This window comes from Ictalurus punctatus, chromosome 3, assembly GCF_001660625.3.
Source record: "Ictalurus punctatus breed USDA103 chromosome 3, Coco_2.0, whole genome shotgun sequence".
NCBI classification, from domain to species: Eukaryota; Metazoa; Chordata; class Actinopteri; order Siluriformes; family Ictaluridae; genus Ictalurus; species Ictalurus punctatus.
This window is the reverse complement of record NC_030418.2, coordinates 14,674,963-14,693,050: the sequence shown is the minus strand read 5'-3', so window position 1 is coordinate 14,693,050 and position 18,088 is coordinate 14,674,963. Positions and strand designations below refer to the sequence as shown.

The following is an 18,088-nucleotide window of genomic DNA, read 5'->3' as shown; positions in this document are numbered from 1 at the left end:
AGTAAGGAATATTTGAAATACATGCAAACAAACTGGAAAAACATATGGTTAAAGACCATAACAGTTCTAGGGACTGAGAGCAAAGGACTAATATTATTCTATTTTCTGGCGTATAAATATGAGGTTGTACACATGTAAAATCATTTTGTCAAATATTACCATGGGAAAACAGAGTCATGTAAATAAAATAGGGCCATAACAAAAAGGTTCATATATCTGAAATGATTGGAAATTTACCTGGAACATAAACACACTGTCATCCAAAATATATATATTTTTGGAAACCTCAATGATCACAGTTTTAGAATCTGGTGGTTTCAAAATAAACTGCTAATTGGGTGCTGTGGTTAGCAGAAACTCAAATTTAAACTTCATTTCACACCATCAGCTTGATGGGTGACCAAAAAAAAAAAAAAACAGAACTGCAACTGCAAGGAAAAGTACCTGATACTGGCTGTAAAATATGCAGGTGCATCACTGGTGCTTTGTGGCTGTTTTGTGGTTAGTGATTCAGGGGCTCTTGTAAATAATGATGGCATCATGAACTCTGCAATGTACCAAGATGTTTCCACCTAAAACCTGGTTTCTTCTGACAGGAGGTTCAGACTTGGCCATAGATAGGAGTTTTCAACAAGACAATGAGCCAGTGAAACATAAAATCGATGTTTACCACTGACCATGTCAGGCTCCAGATTTAAACCTTATTGAAAACCTGTGGTATGAATTGACCTACAGATATAAAGAAGCGTAAAATGTTCTGCATCAGGGAATGGACAAAGAACCCTTGACCAACCTTGATGACATTACATAAGAGACTCAGTGCTGTTATTCTCTCAAATGCAGGTGGAACAAAATATTAACTGTAAGAGTGCTGATATTTTCAGAGCCAGTGTTTTATAGAAAACTTGAAATGCTTACATTTTTTTTTAAAATTTGTGTTTGAGGGAGAAAAAAAAAAAAACCCACCGCATGGTTAAATAAAACTATTCAATGAACTCAAAGAGTAATTTACAGTAGCAAACTTAAAGTAGTTTACAGGTGCTCCAACCTGCTCTTTGGCTTTCTCTGCAGTTTCAGCTAGCCTCTCCAGCTCCCTCTCTTTGTTCTCCTGGCGAATAGCTGCCTCTTCCTGTAGCATGGTCTCCAGTTTAGTCTTGTTATCCACCTTAGAGAAGTCAAGCTCTGCCACTTTCACCTGTGCCTCTTTAGCCTGCAAAAACAATCAAATTTGGAAAAAGAAAAAGAAATCAGATACGTATACAACACAATAGCAACAAAGTGTGCTGATGTCTTTTAGACAACAGATTCATACACACCCTGTGGGGCAGGAATATATATGTGTAATGTACGCACCACTATCTCAGGCAAGGTCTGCAGTGTGGTTTTAAGCTGGTCTGCAGGGGACAGAGTGTCAGGAAGGAACATGGCCCTCGAAAGCAGTAGCAGAGAAGTGGGGATGTGCTGGTTCAAATGCAGCTCCAGCCACTTCGCCCCACACACACACACACACACACACACACACACACACGATCTCAATTACATGGCTACTTTTGGATATGCTGGACAGAACACTCGACAATTCTGACAGCTAAATCATTACTCTGAAGTGCTAGAACTGATCGAAGTGTGTTACCTGTTTGAGTTGATCTCTAAGCCTGTCCTCAGTCACTCCCAGAGCTCTCATGCCTCGAACCCTGCATGCTGCTTGCAGCTCATTCGCATTAAGGCTCTCCACTCCTTCCTCTGCTATCAGCTGCCAATACAAGGTCACACACATACAGCTAATGTGTCATTCAGACAGCGATTAGTTAGGAGTAAAGAGAAAGTGTAGCACTGGACCAGGCACCTTGTCATCAGCACGGATGGAGCGGAGCTTCATGATGAGCTGGAAGCGGAGGAAGTTGTTGGTGCCGATGGGCTGCAGCTCCAGTAGCTTGCAGAGAGCTACCAGTTGCGGCCGTGTCAGGTTGTCTAGGGTCAGCTCATCCTCAAACAGTTTGGAGAATCGGATGATCTGCTCGTTGCTAGGCCTTTCACCCGAGTCCCGGATCTGATGTGAGGGGAGAAAGGAAGAAATTAAGAAAAAGTAAGAATGCTGGTGATGTTTGACTGAAAAGTCATGAAGTGTGCGTATGAGCGCAGGATGGCCACACGGGGGCAATGTAGAACTGTCTGAGATTAAAGCTGGACAGGGAAACGTGGACCTGCCTAATAATTAGATATGGCACAGACATGTTGGTTTAATTTGAGTAATGTGTTCTGGGATTATCAGAGAAACATCAGTCAATACATAAGAGTCAAATGGAATAATAGCATTCAGTAGTGATCAGTATAAATCAGAAAGATCAGTGTGGGAGTATTAATTAAGAGTGATCAGCATCGGTGATTGATAAGTGTTAATCAGTAGTATGTGGTATTAATGATTAGTGTCAGTGTGCGATCAGTATTAATCCCAGTAATGAGTTTCGATCAGTATTAATTAGAATGATTATCATTGGTGTTAAGAGTGAGGGAAAGCTTATTTAATACTGCGTAATCGTGTAACGTTTTCATGTTAAAAGGTTCCTCCAGTCAGAAGCAGCTTGTGTTTTTTTGTGATTGACAGATGTAACACAGATAATAATGAACAGAATAAAAACCACAACATCAACAGCTTTACCGAATATCTGCTCAATATTTCACTTTGATAGTTGTGGGTAGGATGTTTGCAAGTAGTGGCCAGAGCGTAGAGCAGTTGTGGCACGTTGTGAACGCAGTGTGTAAAATAGGCTTAAACTGCAAAGCCGAGGTACCTCGGCTGTCCGTGTGTGTCCGTTGTCATGAATTAATTTTAAAGGGAGCTGTATTGGAGACTAATGGAAATGGACACTAATGGAAATGTATTCTCTCTCTTTTCCCCCCAACTTCAACCTTCCATCAACATGAAATTGTTTTCAGTCCCACACCACCAGTGCATCAAAATACTGCCAGACTCAGCTTATTTTTTCATATATTATATTGAATATATGGCATATATTGACACAAATAGCACCACAGCATTTTAATACCTGTGCATACTCCCAATTGGTGTTATTAGCATCAGTATTGGAGTGTCCAATGTTAATTAATGATGGTGAGTAATCATTAAAAATAACTGGCGAGTTATTGGAGTTGGTTTGCAATTAAGCAATATTGCACGAGCAAGAGTGCAGTTACACTGAATAGCTGGTCAATTCTGGTAAAACGGGTGTCCCTTCTTCCTTTTCAGTTTCATCTGATGAGCTTTCATATTTTAAGTCAAAAGTTATGTTCGTGAAAAGTAGTGTTTGCCGTGTCCTCTGAGGATGTCGCTAACACTACTGTAGTAGCAGTTATAAATAGGAAGTGGAACTTGGTGTGGCTAACACAGACGAGTGGAGTGATGCGCACAGTAAAACGTCCGTGTGCGGAATGCCAATCAAATTAGTGAACCGGAACTACCTGTAGTATAACCATTGTGAATCAGAGTGAATGTTTTCAGCACTGCGTTGTGATTGGCATTAATCATGGGGAGATCAGCATTGTGGTGTTACCTTCTGGAAGAAGGTAGAAAACTCCTCAGTCACGTTGCCTTTGTCTGCTTTGTTTCTCAGTGCAATCTCCTCCACTGTGTCCTGTAAGAACTTCGCCATCTCCAGCTTCACTCGCAGCTCCTTCTTCAATCTCTCTTCCTGCAGCACATAAAATAGTGTTCATACGTTTTTCAGGCTGCAAAAATCCAGATAATATACTCAAATTCTACAATGACCTTCAGGTCTTCAGGCCAGATTAGCAAAAATACCCATCACATACAACAGGAATGTTACTCTAGTGTGCAAATTATAATAAAGAGCACATAATTCCACAGACAATGGCTGCACAGAACAGAAAGTGAAAGATCACGGCACCTTCTTGGACTTTGTCTCAAAAGTGGATGGTAGCATGTTGGGGAAAAGCTTCAGAGCAACAGGAAGCAGGAACTCCATAAACGGAACAATGATAAAAACCAGAAAAGGCACGAGTCGGAATAAATCTGCACATGTCCTTAGGAACTGAAAAAGACAAAAATATGGAATTAGACAATTACATAAAAATAGCATACAAGTCTAAGTTTTGTTTTTTTAAACCACGAACCATTTGCTGGGATCATATACAGATATCAAGTGTCTAAAGGTATAACCTGAATTGAGTGACTTCTTTTAGAGATCACACCAAATAGTGATTTCTGTTTACTTATCTACATCATTTTGCTTCATTTCTTCAGTGTTACCTAAAATGCAATTATATGATGGTATTGTAAAGGACCAGAATATATAAACCTGCTTACAAATGGGAAAGCTATTACACAAGGGGCATGTATTACACATGTAGATGCCCAAAGTCTAATTAAAACCCTCTCATTCCTGACCCTCCAACATTTCTCTCCGCATGTCCCATCCCCCACTCTCGTGCAGTCCTTCTTTGTCGTTCTTGGTCATCCTCGATTTGCTAGCTCTCTTTTTACGACTGATATAAAAACTGTAAATTAGCACAGGCCAGTTATAGCATTAAAGAAACCAAAAACTACCATCGCTCCCTGAAAAAATGACCCAAACATAGAGGAGCACCACAAACATGTTGATCAATTTTACGTTCCTCTCCCCTCTCTCCACCTGCATATCAGTGGTCCTATAGGAACAAAGACAAAGAGGGTGAAAAGAAGCTTTGTGTTTTCCCCTATTGACATGTATATCACCTCTGTCAGAGAGGGGTAAACGGAAAAAGGGAATGAGGGGGAAAAAAAAGAGGCATGGGTTCTGGTGGCTTTAGAAAGAAAGAGGATAAGAAGTGACATCAAAAGCCTCTGGGCTGAATGCGAATAAGCATTAAAGAGACACGAAGGAGGAATAGCGGTAGGAAGCCTGAGTAGATGCTAACTCAAGCCAAGGGAATGTGTAAGAGCGTTTAATCGGTTTGGGGGTTTTTTTAATACAAGAGGCCCACATGGATTGAATGAGGAATAATTGTACATTCTAAAACTGTTATAAACAGTCATTCAATTACTACGCTCTGCTCATTTAAATCCCTTTGAATCCACTCGAACAGTTTTGGTGAAAATAGACAACAAATGGCTCACAATAGGCAAACTTTGTGTGCATTTACACTGGGGTCTGTAAGAGCCAAGGTTGCTACTCCTCTTTTAAACTAACCTGTTTTAACCAACATGCACAAATAGTTCATTTCCCAGCCAGTAGAAAATGTTTTTATCATATTGCCTCTAAACTCTGGAATCGAGTTCACAGTTTGATAGGAACACAAGCACAACTGGCAATTTAAAGACCAGATTTTATATATATATATATATATATATATATATATATATATATATATATATATATAGCTTGTTTAACTTGTTGAACTTGTGAACCTGTTACCAATAGTATTTTTGGGACATTTATCTTGTTAATTAAATATGTATCACAATTTCCGTACCACTTATCCTACACAGGGTGGCAGGGAACCTGGAGCCTATCCAAGGGAAATCAAGGCACAAGGCAGGGGACACCCTGGACGGGATGTCAACCCATCACAGGGCACAATCACACATTCACACACTATGGACAATCTGGAAGCGCCAAACAACACATGTCTTTGGACTGGAGAGGAAACTGAAGTACCGAGAGAAAACCCCCGCAGCACGGGGAGAACGTGCAAACTCTGCACACAGTGGGCGGAGACAGTATTCCAGCCTCCAACCCCAGAGGTGTGGGGCAACCGTGCTAAGCACTAATCCACCATGCCTTATTATTTCAGTTGTTGATTTAATGGTACTTTCAAGAAAGTTTGGGATATTTCAATAAACAAATAATGATACTTTTCCAGACCTCTGTATCAGACTTATTTTGATACCTCTTTGAACACTACCTACATTCTTTGTTTGTAAATAACTTTGCAAGCTACAAGGCATACTGATTCCACCCACCACACTTCAATATTGTGAGCTATTCTAAGTAGATTGAAATTGGGTGGGATTTAAGGCACAGTATGTGAAGCTCTTTGAGATCATTTTATTCTATTGTTTATTTTTAAGACTAGGAACAAATTAAAATCTGCACCCTGTGTTTACATATTTCTGTAAAGCTGCCTTTAGACAATGACCATTGTAAAAAGCGCTATACAAATAAATCTGAATTGAAATTCCATCTTAAACCAATATATCGAAATGTACATGCAAATGCACATGATGTGTTATTGTTAATTACTATGAGCTATACACTCAACGAATATTTCATTAGGAACATATGTACATCTGCTCATCTGCTTATGCAGTTATCCAAATCAGCCAAATCATGTGGTAGCAGTGCAACGCATAAAATCATGCGGATACAGGTCAAGAGCTTCAGTTAATGTTTAAATGAAATATCAGAATGGGGGAAATGTGATCTCAGTGACTGTGGCATGGCTGTTGGCGCCGGATGGGTTGGTTTGAGTATTTCAGAAACTGGAATTTTCATCCACAAGAAAAACACATACAGTAAGCAGCAGTTCTGTGGGTGGAAACACCTTGTTAGTGAGAGAGGTCAGAAGAAAATGATCAGACTGTTTCGAGTTGACAGGAAGGCTGTGATAACTCAAATAATCTCTCTTTACAACCATGGTGAACAGACAAACACCTCAGAATGCACAACACATTGACCCTTAAGTCAAATGAGTTACAACAGCAGAGGACAGCAGCAGCGGACTGGAGATCAGGTGCCACTACGGTCAGACGAGATCAAGAATCAGAGTCTGTACTGTTCACATGCAAAGTTGAAGGTTGGAAAAATGTTGTCTGGTCTTATGAATCTCGATTTCTGCTTGGACATGCAGGTGGTAGGGTCAGAATTTAATCACTGAGTGTAAGTTTTTATTTGCACTTTGAAAGGGAGGTGATAAAGTAAGCTCATATATGCCCGTATCAGAAGTAATGTTGTAAACAAGTTACACTGTAGAGGCTACATGCTAATCACAACATGGTCATCAAGAACAGAGATTAGATAGGCTAATGAGAGGACTTTTGGAAAGAACAGTTTGATAAAGATAGAACTTTATAATGTAAGATATCCAATAGAACTGTGCTGTTGAAAGAATATAAAGAATCACACCCCTCTTCAATGGTGTAACAAATGTGGCATGATGACAAACACCAAGTATTTATTAAGTACTCATTGCTGTGTACATCACCAAAAGGAGGAAGAGCCCAAATCAGGCAATGCTTCATTATTTAGACTGTAATCACTGGGATCAGAACCACGAAAGCACGTGTGTCTATTTTGGTCTGACCAGAGGACAGATCTTCCGGGAATGTAGCAGTACAGGCAGCAACTGAGTCATGTGTCTGTCTGAGTGGCTGAGATAGTCAGACATTAGCATTATGCTAGTAGGATTATATTGCATGGCTTCTGCCAGATAGGACTCGGAGTCCACTTCAGAAAACAGCAAAGATGTGGATAAACCAGTTTAGTGATATTTACCACATGTTAACAGCAACGACAGACAAGGAAACTCTGCTAATGGTGAACGTAATGCTAATTTCACGGCTGGCTTCTGTTACAGCATGGCCTTAAACTGACCCCTGTTTTACCTCTGTCTGAAGGGCAGCAGCTTCCCAAGGGATATCACATTACCACAATAGGAACATAGAGTCTGGGCATCTGGCCATCAAGGAACACACACACATCCACACTATTCAGCCTAGTACAGCATTTCACCACAGCTTTTCTGATCAATGTTTAGCCAGGATGAGAGGCAAATGAAAAAGACCAGACAAATGGAGACAACCTGCAGGAGAGACACAGACAATCTAATGGATGATTTCAGAGGAGTATGAATAAGACCGAAGTGCTGAAGACTCAACTATGCCATGAGCATAGATTTGTACTTTAAGCTGCTGCAGAATGTAATTCAGCTTCACCCCATAGAAATGAACTTTTTAAACCCCCCCCCCCAACTTTAGCTCAATGAAATGAAACTCATAATAGATCTACCTGTAAAAATCAATCAATGCACAAAATGGTATACCTTAACAGGATCGCTACTAACGCAAAGTGCTTGGTTTCCTACACAGCCAGCAATGTGTTTATAAATGGCCAATAATGCAATAAATTCATAAAAAAAATCTATTAAAAGTACCAAGTAACATTGTGGCAAATAATCTGATAACCTACACTGCCTACATTATGCAGCCATTTTCAACAAATAATGCAAGAATATAAAGCACTAGCAAACGGATGAGATACAGGGTTTAATAAAGAATGAATATTCAACAAGGGTATGAGAGTTTTGTACAAAATGTAAAAGACTAGTCAAATTTACAAGCCAGAGTGTAGTACCCTCAGCAGTGTGTTTAGCCATCCTCTCTTTCTCTATTTTAAAGTGATGGAGAACATGTCACAATTGGCTGATGGCTTGCCAACAGTTTTCCATCATAAACAATGGATAGTCCTTCTCTCACCTGTGGAATGAAAGGTGGCCTTGAGTATTCTTAAGGCTAGAGTAATGTCTAGAACAGCAGCACCATAAAAAACCAACTGTACCAATTATGGATGTGCCTTCAGCCTAGTTTCATTTTTACAATGTGTAGAGTTAACAGGAATTGGGTTAACTGCTGGGTGAGGGGACCTTTTATTTAATATGGTGTAATAAAGTAGAAGTTTTCATTGCAATTAAGCTTTCCACCTATAATAACTGACACAGAGTTTAAATGGCTACAGCTCCTTGTACTATAAAAAACGATGTGGACCCCTGACCATCACACCCATATGTGGTCCTTCCCCAAACTGTTGCCTCAAAGATGGAAGCACACAGTTTTACATGATGTCTCTGAATGCCGTGGTATTATAATTTCTCTTCATTGGAACTAAAAGGCCCAAACCTGTTCCAGCATGACAATGCCCCTGTGCACAAAGCGAGCTCCATGAAGACATGGTTTCCCAAGAACTCAAGTGTCCTGCACAGAGCCCTGACCTCAACTCCACTGAACACCTTTGGGATGAATTGCTGACATGCCGCAGGCCTTTTCACCTGACATCAGCATCCGACCTCACTAATGCTCTTGTGACTGAAAGGGCACAAATGCCTACAGCCATGCGCCAAAATCCAGTGGAAAGCTATACTAAAAGAGTAGAGCATATTATGACAGGAAACGGGGGGACTAAATTTGGAACGGGACGTTCAGCAAGCACATATGGGTTTGACTGGTCAGGTATCCACATTCTTTTAGCCATAGAGTGTATTTGTTGGTAGGAAGGTTTGAAATTCTCACTGGATTAACAAAATTTCTATGATCATAGTGGCAATGAATGTTGGAAATAATCTTAAAGTCCATCCATCCATTGTACACAGAGTCACGAGGAGCCTGGAGAGTACCCCAAGTAACTCGGGGCACAAGGCAGGGGACACCCTGGATGGGATGCCAACCCCAATCACACACACACCCATTCACACACTACGGACAATTTGGAACTGCCAATCAGCCTACAATGCATGTCTTTGGACTGGGGGGAGGAAACCGGAGTACCCGGAGAAAACTCCCAAATCACGTGGAGAATACGCAAACTCCATACAACCCAGGGCAGAAGCGGGAATCAAACCCCCAATCCTGGAGATGCGAGGCACAAGCGCAAACTACTAAGTGTTATATTTACTAAACCAGTGAAGGAAGACTCCATGTAAGCTGGTATAAAATGAAAAGTGTTGTGCAGCAACTGAGTCGTGCTGTGTGGGCATATGTCCACAGACACTGAACCGGGGCGCTTACTGAAAAGCTTCATGCTGCTAGATAATCTAGTCTATCACCAATCCTGATTCTTCTTGATCTCTCAGCAACCTTTGACACAGTCAAGCACAAGACTCATGCAAGCTTCATGCAACTTTGAAGTTAATAACTCAGCATGACGGTGAACTGCTTCTTACCTAAAAGGATGGTCACATCAGGTGATAATGAGGGGATCCAGATCTGCTTCATGCAAACTCCTACAAGGCTCAGAGCTTGGCCCTCTTCTATTTTTCCCTTTATATCCATTCGGTCACTGAGGCTGTAGCTTCACCTGGCTTTGTATACCACTGCTATGCTGATGACAACTCATTCTCTTCTCCTCCCCTCTCATGTTTCTGCACAGATCTCAGCATTTCTGATGTCATCTAGTCATGAATGGCAACTCATTACTCATAAAACTAAATCCCAGCAAGACTGATCTGCAATATATTCCTGGAGATGCATCCCCACATCATGATCTTGTCATCTCTCTGGAGAACTCAATGTTATAAATGAGTCATCTTGTTTAATTCTCATTTACAACATCAGGAGGATCTATCCTCTTCACCAAGGCCACTCCCTCATCATCTCATGACTGGACTACTGCAACTGGACCCTGGCTGCCCCCCCCCCCCCCCCCAGAGTACCACCAGACACCTGCAACTGATCCAGAACGTAGCTGCATGGCTTGTGTTCAACCTCCCTAAGTTTACCCATATCACCCCATTGCTGTGTTCTCTCCACTGGCTCCCTGTAGCTGCGCTGTATCAGGTTTATACTTGCCCTACCTTCCTGCAGTTACTTAGCAAAGCTTGCTCTGTATCATGTTCCATTCACAAGCATGTGTTGAATTGACCTGCCTCAACGAAGGATTTCATCAAGATTGTTCTCTGTACTGGAACCCAGGTGGTGGAATGAACTTCCTCTGGCTGTACAAACAACTGAGTCGCTGCCTGTCATCATAAAAAGACTGAAGCCTCACCTCATTAAACATCTAAATGAACACTATATCTATACAACTAATTTTTAAAACAAACAGTACCAACTATCCAACTCCTACTATCATGGGATTCTTAGACCATGGCCTATTTGACTAGCATAAGGATGTATTTTCAATAGAGGCTTCAATGCTCTTCTGTGAGTTGCTCTAAATAGTGTATCTGCTACATGCTGCAAACGTATTTGAATAATGGCACATCAATCCATTAACCAGGTGTTCAAATACCCATGCACATCGTTAGCTATTACCAATAAAATAAATAAACAAAAATGACTATTAGGGATGGGCGATATGGACTTAAAACTATATCACGATATTTTCTGGTATTTATTGCGTTAACGATATCGGTGATGATATAAATATAGCACCATACACCACTGTTTTTGGCTACAGGTGATATCTTCTTGCAGTCTTGAGAGCTTCAGAAACACAAACATTGATCTAAAAGTAAAACTGATTTTCTGAAACCAAACCAGTTCCAGATTGTAGAAGTAGCTCCTCGATTAGCGATAAACTCCTCCTCAGCTTTACGTCTGCCTTCCACTGTACTTGTTTTCAATCTGCACGTGAGCTGCGAATGGGTCGCAGGCTGTCGTACACAAATACGTCATCAACTAGGCTTTATCTTTATTATCGTGAGAAGACTAATTCTTATTGTGGGGAGAATTAATACCGGTATATCACAAACGATAAGATATCTCCCATCCCTACTGACCATCACTAGGTGTTTTTCATATTATAAAAGCATTGAATAAATATCAGAAAGAAACTAGGAAGTGAACACAGAGTTTTCACTATTAATCCGACACAATTCAATCAAGATAATCCATATTTCATTATATTTTAATTTCCACAAGCAAAATAAAATGTATTGTTTTTGAACATTTACCTTAATGAATAGATAATTGTCCCAATTTGCAGAAAAGGTGCAAAATAGAGGGCGCATTATTTATTTAGCTCTTAATGCTAAATAAATAATTTGTTGTAGAAATGTTAAGTTCGAAGCCTGAAAGTCACTTAGGGAATGGTTACTGCGTGCAAAAAATTACACGGGTGAAAAACGGATATTAAGCCCAATGCTGCCAGAGAGCAGAATCGGAGCATTTGCGTGCACTTCCTCTATATTACTGCCATAAAGGCACGTTTGGTCAACTGTGTACATGTGTGTCTTTGTACCTGTCTCCTCTCTCTTCGTGACAGAGTTTGTCCATTCAGCACTCTCCACAGCATGCGTCCAGTGATGGCCGTATCTATCCACAGGAGTCGGAACCCATGGTAATAGTGCTTCACTTCATCAACTACCCATTGCCTTAGCGTTCGCCGCACTGGCGCCGCGTCCACAGTAGGGCTGTAGATGGGTCCTCCCTCCTCTAGCTTTTTATTTCGGTCTTTTAGTGAACGCAGCGAGCGCTCCACTTTGGAGTCGTCATGCAGACAGCGTGAGGTGTGAACCCACCGTACTGGTGTGGGCCACTGTGCAACTGCCCAATGACAGACATGGTGAGTGTGGCCTAGTGCAGCAGAGTTGGGCATCAGGACGGCAGAGTAAAGACGAGATGAACTGGTCGGCGAGCACTGTCGAACGTATGAACGGTCAGGATACAGCCTGAGAGAGAACATCCGGGCTGCCAAACTGCCTCTGAGAACCTCGGGACTATTACAGAGATACACCAATGTCAAACTCAGCTGGAATCAAATCTTGACTGTTTCAGAGAGAATCATGTACTTTTCTAACAATAGTCTATCTTAATGTACATTTATCTTGACATGCTTCATAAACTGTGCTTCAACAGTGTATAAATATCTAGAAAAAGGAGGAAATTCTATAATAAAATGCAAAATATGTATTGCTCTCTGCCCCTTGAGCTCTGTGTACCTGTTTGTAGCCAGGTGTAGTGCAGTACAACTGAAGCAGGCTACTTTCTTTTCTGAAAAAAAAGGGAGAAAAAAGAAAAAACAGTTCTATTCATAGACATGAACTTTATTTATATAGACCTATGATTTCACAGAGAGCAATTCAATCACTAAATAATCTTCATAATGATATGCAACTGATATGCAGCTGCAGCTGATATGCACACACATCGCCCTGGCGGGGCTCGAACCCTGGAGGTGTGAGGCGAACGTGCTAACCACTAAGCAACCATGCACCCGCTAGACCTACTCTTGCCTTTAAAACTACGAATTCTCTTATTTACACTTCTGCAGTTTTATAAGTGCTGGGAGGTTGTTCTCAGCATGTTCTCACACTCTAGCCATATTCATTAGATTAAATTAGTTTATCAGGTGCACATCTGTACTCATTTTATTTTATTTTTTTACACGGCTGCTCAGAGATAAAACTTTCACCCCAACAGTACCATGATACATACCTAAATACACAGATTTGCTATATAACCAACATATATGACCTCTAACGAACTAATGTCATTAGCACAATAGTACATTTAAAGTCAATCATGTTAATCAAAATGGCATTTAATGAAAAATATTTGTATGCAACATTGAATTATTGATGCTTATTTTTCATTGTATTTAGTGTCACATGACTCTTTACTCATTCATTTTATTTAGTTAGTTTGTTTCATCTGGAATATTCCTCCATAAGTAAGTATGCGCCCTGGTGTCGGTTAAACTTGTAATTGAAAACTTCACAAAGCTTCTAACTCTGCCACTAAGAACTGAAGTGAAAATCTCACTGGATTAATAACCTACTTAGTCTCATACAAGGCAAAAATGTTCACAATAATCTGAGGCAGTACAGCGATAAGCATGTTATACTTACTGAACTAGTATAAGAAATCATTGGTCAACGCTGCCTACACTGATGCACATGACGTACATACAATGGAACATGAAAAGCGGTCTTGTTGCTTCTGGTGTAAAATGGGCTTAAAAGGCCACACTGAACATGGGAACATTTTGGAAGTGCCACCATTTATCTTATGAATACCAGGAAATACACCATATTTGTCAGCGGTAAACTGCAGGGTATGTTTAAACACTGCATCACCCATTCAAAACACAGTAAATACTTTGTCTTCAATCAACCAGAACACAAAGTTCCCCTCTTCTCTGCGAAAGTCAGTAAAACCAAGGAGCGGGCTGTGGACTTCAGGAAGAGACAGCAGTGGAACTACACCCCTGTTGAGATTTGCAGGACCCCCGTGGAGAGAGTGGCTTCAGGTGCCTTGGAGTACACATCTCTGTGAACCTGATCCAGACTCATCCCATTCAAGTTCAAGTGAACAAAGCCAGACAACACTTGTACCAACTGAGACTGCTGAGGAAATTCAGGGTCTACCCCGAGATCCTGAAAACTTTTTATACTGGGGCCATAGAAAGTTTACTTACTCAGTGCATCTCAATGTGGTACAGAAACTGCTCAATCCAGGACCGCAAATCGCTGCAGAAAGTGGAGCGCTTAGCTGAGCGCATCTCCGGGTCTGGTTTCGCTTCTCTACACAACATCAACACCAGGGCAAAAAAAATCATCTGGTACTCCACCCACCCCGGTAACTGCCTGTTCAACTTGCTGCAATCAGGCAAGCGCTTCATAGTCTGATGGATAAAACTGAGAGGCTCAGGAAGAGCTTCTTCACCCAGCCCATCATACTCCTCAGCCCGGACACGCCCACCATGCATATCCCTCAGGACTCCATAAGGACTCTACAGTCCTCTGCACTCCACTGACTGCATCGTTACTACATGTACCACACTGCTTATTTTGTACATTCCTTTTTGCACATATATTTCATATTTCTTATCTTATTCATTTCTGATTGTTTTTTTTATTTAGTATTTAATGCAATGTATAAAGTAGAGTAGGCCAGGTTTTCATTTCAGTGCAAGTTATATACGGTATATAACTATGTATGTGGCAAATAATCGTCTATTCACTGGCTTCCTGGAAAGGCTTCAAATCATTCATGCTGGCCTACAGAGTAACCTATGGACCTTCACCCACATACATGGAGTCACACTCAGTCTATGTTCCATCCCAATCAGTAAGTGCATAATAGCACTGCATGGTACTCAAAGAGACTGAGCTTTTTTTCCTTGGTGGTTCCATGATAATGAAATGAGTAATTCACATGGTAGTTTCCCTCACAAATGTTCAACAAAAATCCCAAAGACTCCATGAGCATGTAAATATTGATGCAGAAACACCCTCAGCTATTGGTCTAATTAGGTGTGCTGTCTTCTGCCATTCAGTTAGCTTTTTCAGATATATGTACTTGACTGCTTCTCTGAAAGTCTGGCAGTTCAGAAAACAACATAGACATATCCTTATTTTGTAATTAACTTCCAAGTAGACGTTTTAGATGTTTTAAACTTCTTTCAGCAGCTTGGTTATTTTCACAATGGTTAACAGTTCCCTACATTACACAAAATGCCATTTGACTACCAGGTGACTGTGGCCCAAGTTGGATTTAGACCATCTCTACCTAAAGAGTCAGATGCATCTGTTATTTAGACCTTTAGTCGATCCAGTTCTCTCACTTCCTCATCTGTACACTCATTCTCCAAAACAGCTCTGAGCCATCGAGGCGTGGACTCCACAAGACCTCTGAAGGTGTGTCGTGGTATCTGGCACCAAGACGTTAGGAACAGATGCTTTAAGTCCTGTAATTTGCAAGGTGGGGCCTCCATGGATCGCACTTGTTTGTCCAGCACATCCCACAGATGCTCAATCAGACTGAGATCTGGGGAATTTGGAGGCCGAGTCAACACCTTGAACTCTCTGACATGTTCCTCAAACCATTCCTGAACAATTTTTGCAGCGTGACAGAGCGCATTATCCTGCTGAGATAAGTCACTGCCATTAGGGAATACCATTCCCGTGAAGGGGTGTACTTGGTCTTCAACAATGTTTGGGAGGTGGTACAAGTAAAAGTAACATCCACATGAATGCAAGAATCCAAGATTTCCCAGCAGAACATTGCCCAGAGCATCACACTGCCTCTGTTGTCCTTCAATGGGAATACTGTTGGTAGTTACTAACCACTACATACCGGGAACACCACACAAGATGTGCAAGTTTTGGAGATGCTCTGATCCAGTTGTCTAGCCATCACAATTTGGTCCTTGTCAAGTTGCTCAGATCCTTATGCTTGCCCATTGTTCCTGCTTCCAACACATCAACTTTGAGAACTTACTGTTCACTTGCTGCCTAATATATCCCACACCTTGACAGGTGCCAATGCAACAAGACAATCAATATTCTTCACTTCACCTGTCAGTGGTTTTAATGATATGGCTGATCGGTCTGCATATAGTTTGTATGCATATGTGAGGCTTCTACATACATACATACATAACTTTGGTTACTGTAAATTACTCAGTTGTAAGACATGAATAACAGCAAACCAGTATACAGGTAGAATGGCATAATTATACCACTCCCAGGTCATATGTGTGATACACAGTTGCAATATACAGTACTGTGCAAAAGTTTTAGGCACCCTGTTTTTTAAGTACAAACTTTGCTATAGATTTTTTATTTTATAACTTCTACATTATCGAGTCAGAACAAAAACATTTTAGATTCCCAAACACTAGTTTTCCAGCACAAAATGAAATGTTACAGAGAAATGTTTGTATGTCAGTAAAGAAAGCAGCAGATTAAGTGGTAAGAGACACTTTTCAGACCAAAAAACACAATAAATGCTGTTGGGTTTTGCTGAAAAAATAAGAAGCGAGTGCGACAGTCAAAGTCTCCAGAAGAACCGTGTCTGGTTCTGCAACATGCTCAGTAAAACTTACAGCTCATATCCTTATAAAATGCACAAACTCTACCTGAGAGTACAAAAAAAAAAAAAAACGTTTAAACCAAAGGGTCATCACACCAAATATTGCCTTTGTTTCATTGATGACTGTTTACTGCTCTTTATAGTATTTCTTTTAATGGAGAAACATTTCATTATGTTTGAAGGCATCTTTGCTCTACAGCTTTTCGTTGCATGTGCTTAAAACCTATTATACAGTACTGTAACTGGGAGTACACCCAGTGTGATTAAACTGGTATGAAAGTGACTTGGCAGTTAGTATAAGTGGTTAGTGAAGGAGTTTATTATTGTGTCAGTGCTGCAGAGGGACTTTGTCCGCAAATAACCTTTTAGGAGCAGCTTAAGCATGGCGGCTAAAATAGAAAACGCCTGAACTAACTACCAAGTGATTAGCATGACTGAGAAAAGGTTTTCTTCCTGTAGTAATGTACTCTTAAAACAAACAAACAAAAACCCAGTTTAAAACCACGGACTCAATACCAAACTCAGTGTCCAGTCTGAAAAGGTGGCTGTGTGACAGAAAGGTCCCAGAGAGCCATGGACTCTTCTTTAAATGTGTGGAAATGACACCAGAATGTAGCAACAAAAGGACAGTTCAGTACACACACTGTGTTACAGCAGCTTTCTGGAAATGACCCACTGAGCTACAGTACACAGCTAAAAGAGCTAACCTATCCAAATCAGCGTTTTATTATTAACATAGTCCACACTATAACGCTTCCGTTAAACACAGAGACATGTTTGAATTAAACTCTGAAAAGGATGTGAGTTGATGTGATGCAGCTAGCATTTAGCTAGGTGAACTGTTTCATTTAATCTGCAGTATTAAAGGCTAGTGCCACTAAAGGTTAGCTAGTTAGCTACTTTAGTAACGGAGAGATCATATGTTCGTTTAATTATACAAAAGCCTGAAATATTAGTCACACATTAGACACGTATACAGTCAGAAAGCCTGGCTAGCGCCATAATAAGCTCCAGCAATGTAATCCCTTTCCTTTCCTTTCATTTCAGTGCATGCTAGTGACTAGCTAAAACTGTAAAAACCGACTGATTACTAGCGGGTTTCCTTTCTCTCACGCCGCTTTACTCTGCCGGCTGTTACCGGAAAACAAGGCCAGTTTGTCGGCTAAAGGGATTGTGTAGACCGTCATCCATGTGAACGTATACGCTACAGAAAGCACCATCATTACCTCTCCTGAACTCGTGATTTAATGACCTGGAGGTTTTCATCAACGGAGTCCGAGATCTCGAGAACAATATTAACGCCATCCTAATCCGAGTCGAAAGCAGTTGGACGTTAATCCGACCGTTACAGACGTCTATCCGGTAGTGCTGTGTGGCTTTTTAACGGTTTACAAAGTGTCTAATCCACTAAAGTCCCAAATTCTCGTCCCATGCCCTTGGTTTCTGTCACCCGGTAAATCAAGCGATGATGTTGCAAAACGCTCACTGCTGACTGGCCTTCATGTGCTCTCGGGTCTTCCTGTAAATCCGGCTCGGCCGACAGGGGGCGTGTCGCAGGATGAT

At 40.9% G+C, this 18,088-nt stretch overlaps 1 protein-coding gene across 3 annotated transcripts in view; it reads right to left on the bottom strand.

Annotated features, from left to right (window-relative positions):
- The window catches only part of letm1 (leucine zipper-EF-hand containing transmembrane protein 1), a 32,096-nt gene extending 14,017 nt beyond the window's left edge, over nucleotides 1-18,079 (bottom strand). Inside the window, exons 1-9 of one of the 3 annotated variants that reach the window (XM_017464601.3) lie at nucleotides 17,752-18,079; nucleotides 12,649-12,700; nucleotides 11,949-12,426; nucleotides 3,906-4,049; nucleotides 3,552-3,689; nucleotides 1,847-2,050; nucleotides 1,634-1,753; nucleotides 1,354-1,485; nucleotides 1,049-1,210 (exon numbers count right to left, since the gene is read on the bottom strand). In XM_017464601.3, coding sequence (XP_017320090.1) covers nucleotides 1,049-1,210; nucleotides 1,354-1,485; nucleotides 1,634-1,753; nucleotides 1,847-2,050; nucleotides 3,552-3,689; nucleotides 3,906-4,049; nucleotides 11,949-12,426; nucleotides 12,649-12,700; nucleotides 17,752-17,830 — 1,509 coding nt within the window. In that variant the 5' untranslated portion in view covers nucleotides 17,831-18,079. The remainder of the gene's footprint in view (nucleotides 1-1,048; nucleotides 1,211-1,353; nucleotides 1,486-1,633; nucleotides 1,754-1,846; nucleotides 2,051-3,551; nucleotides 3,690-3,905; nucleotides 4,050-11,948; nucleotides 12,427-12,648; nucleotides 12,701-17,751) is intronic. The other 2 variants (XM_017464602.3, XM_053679630.1) reach the window with 2 other exon arrangements.
- Nucleotides 18,080-18,088: the final 9 nt, after the last annotated feature.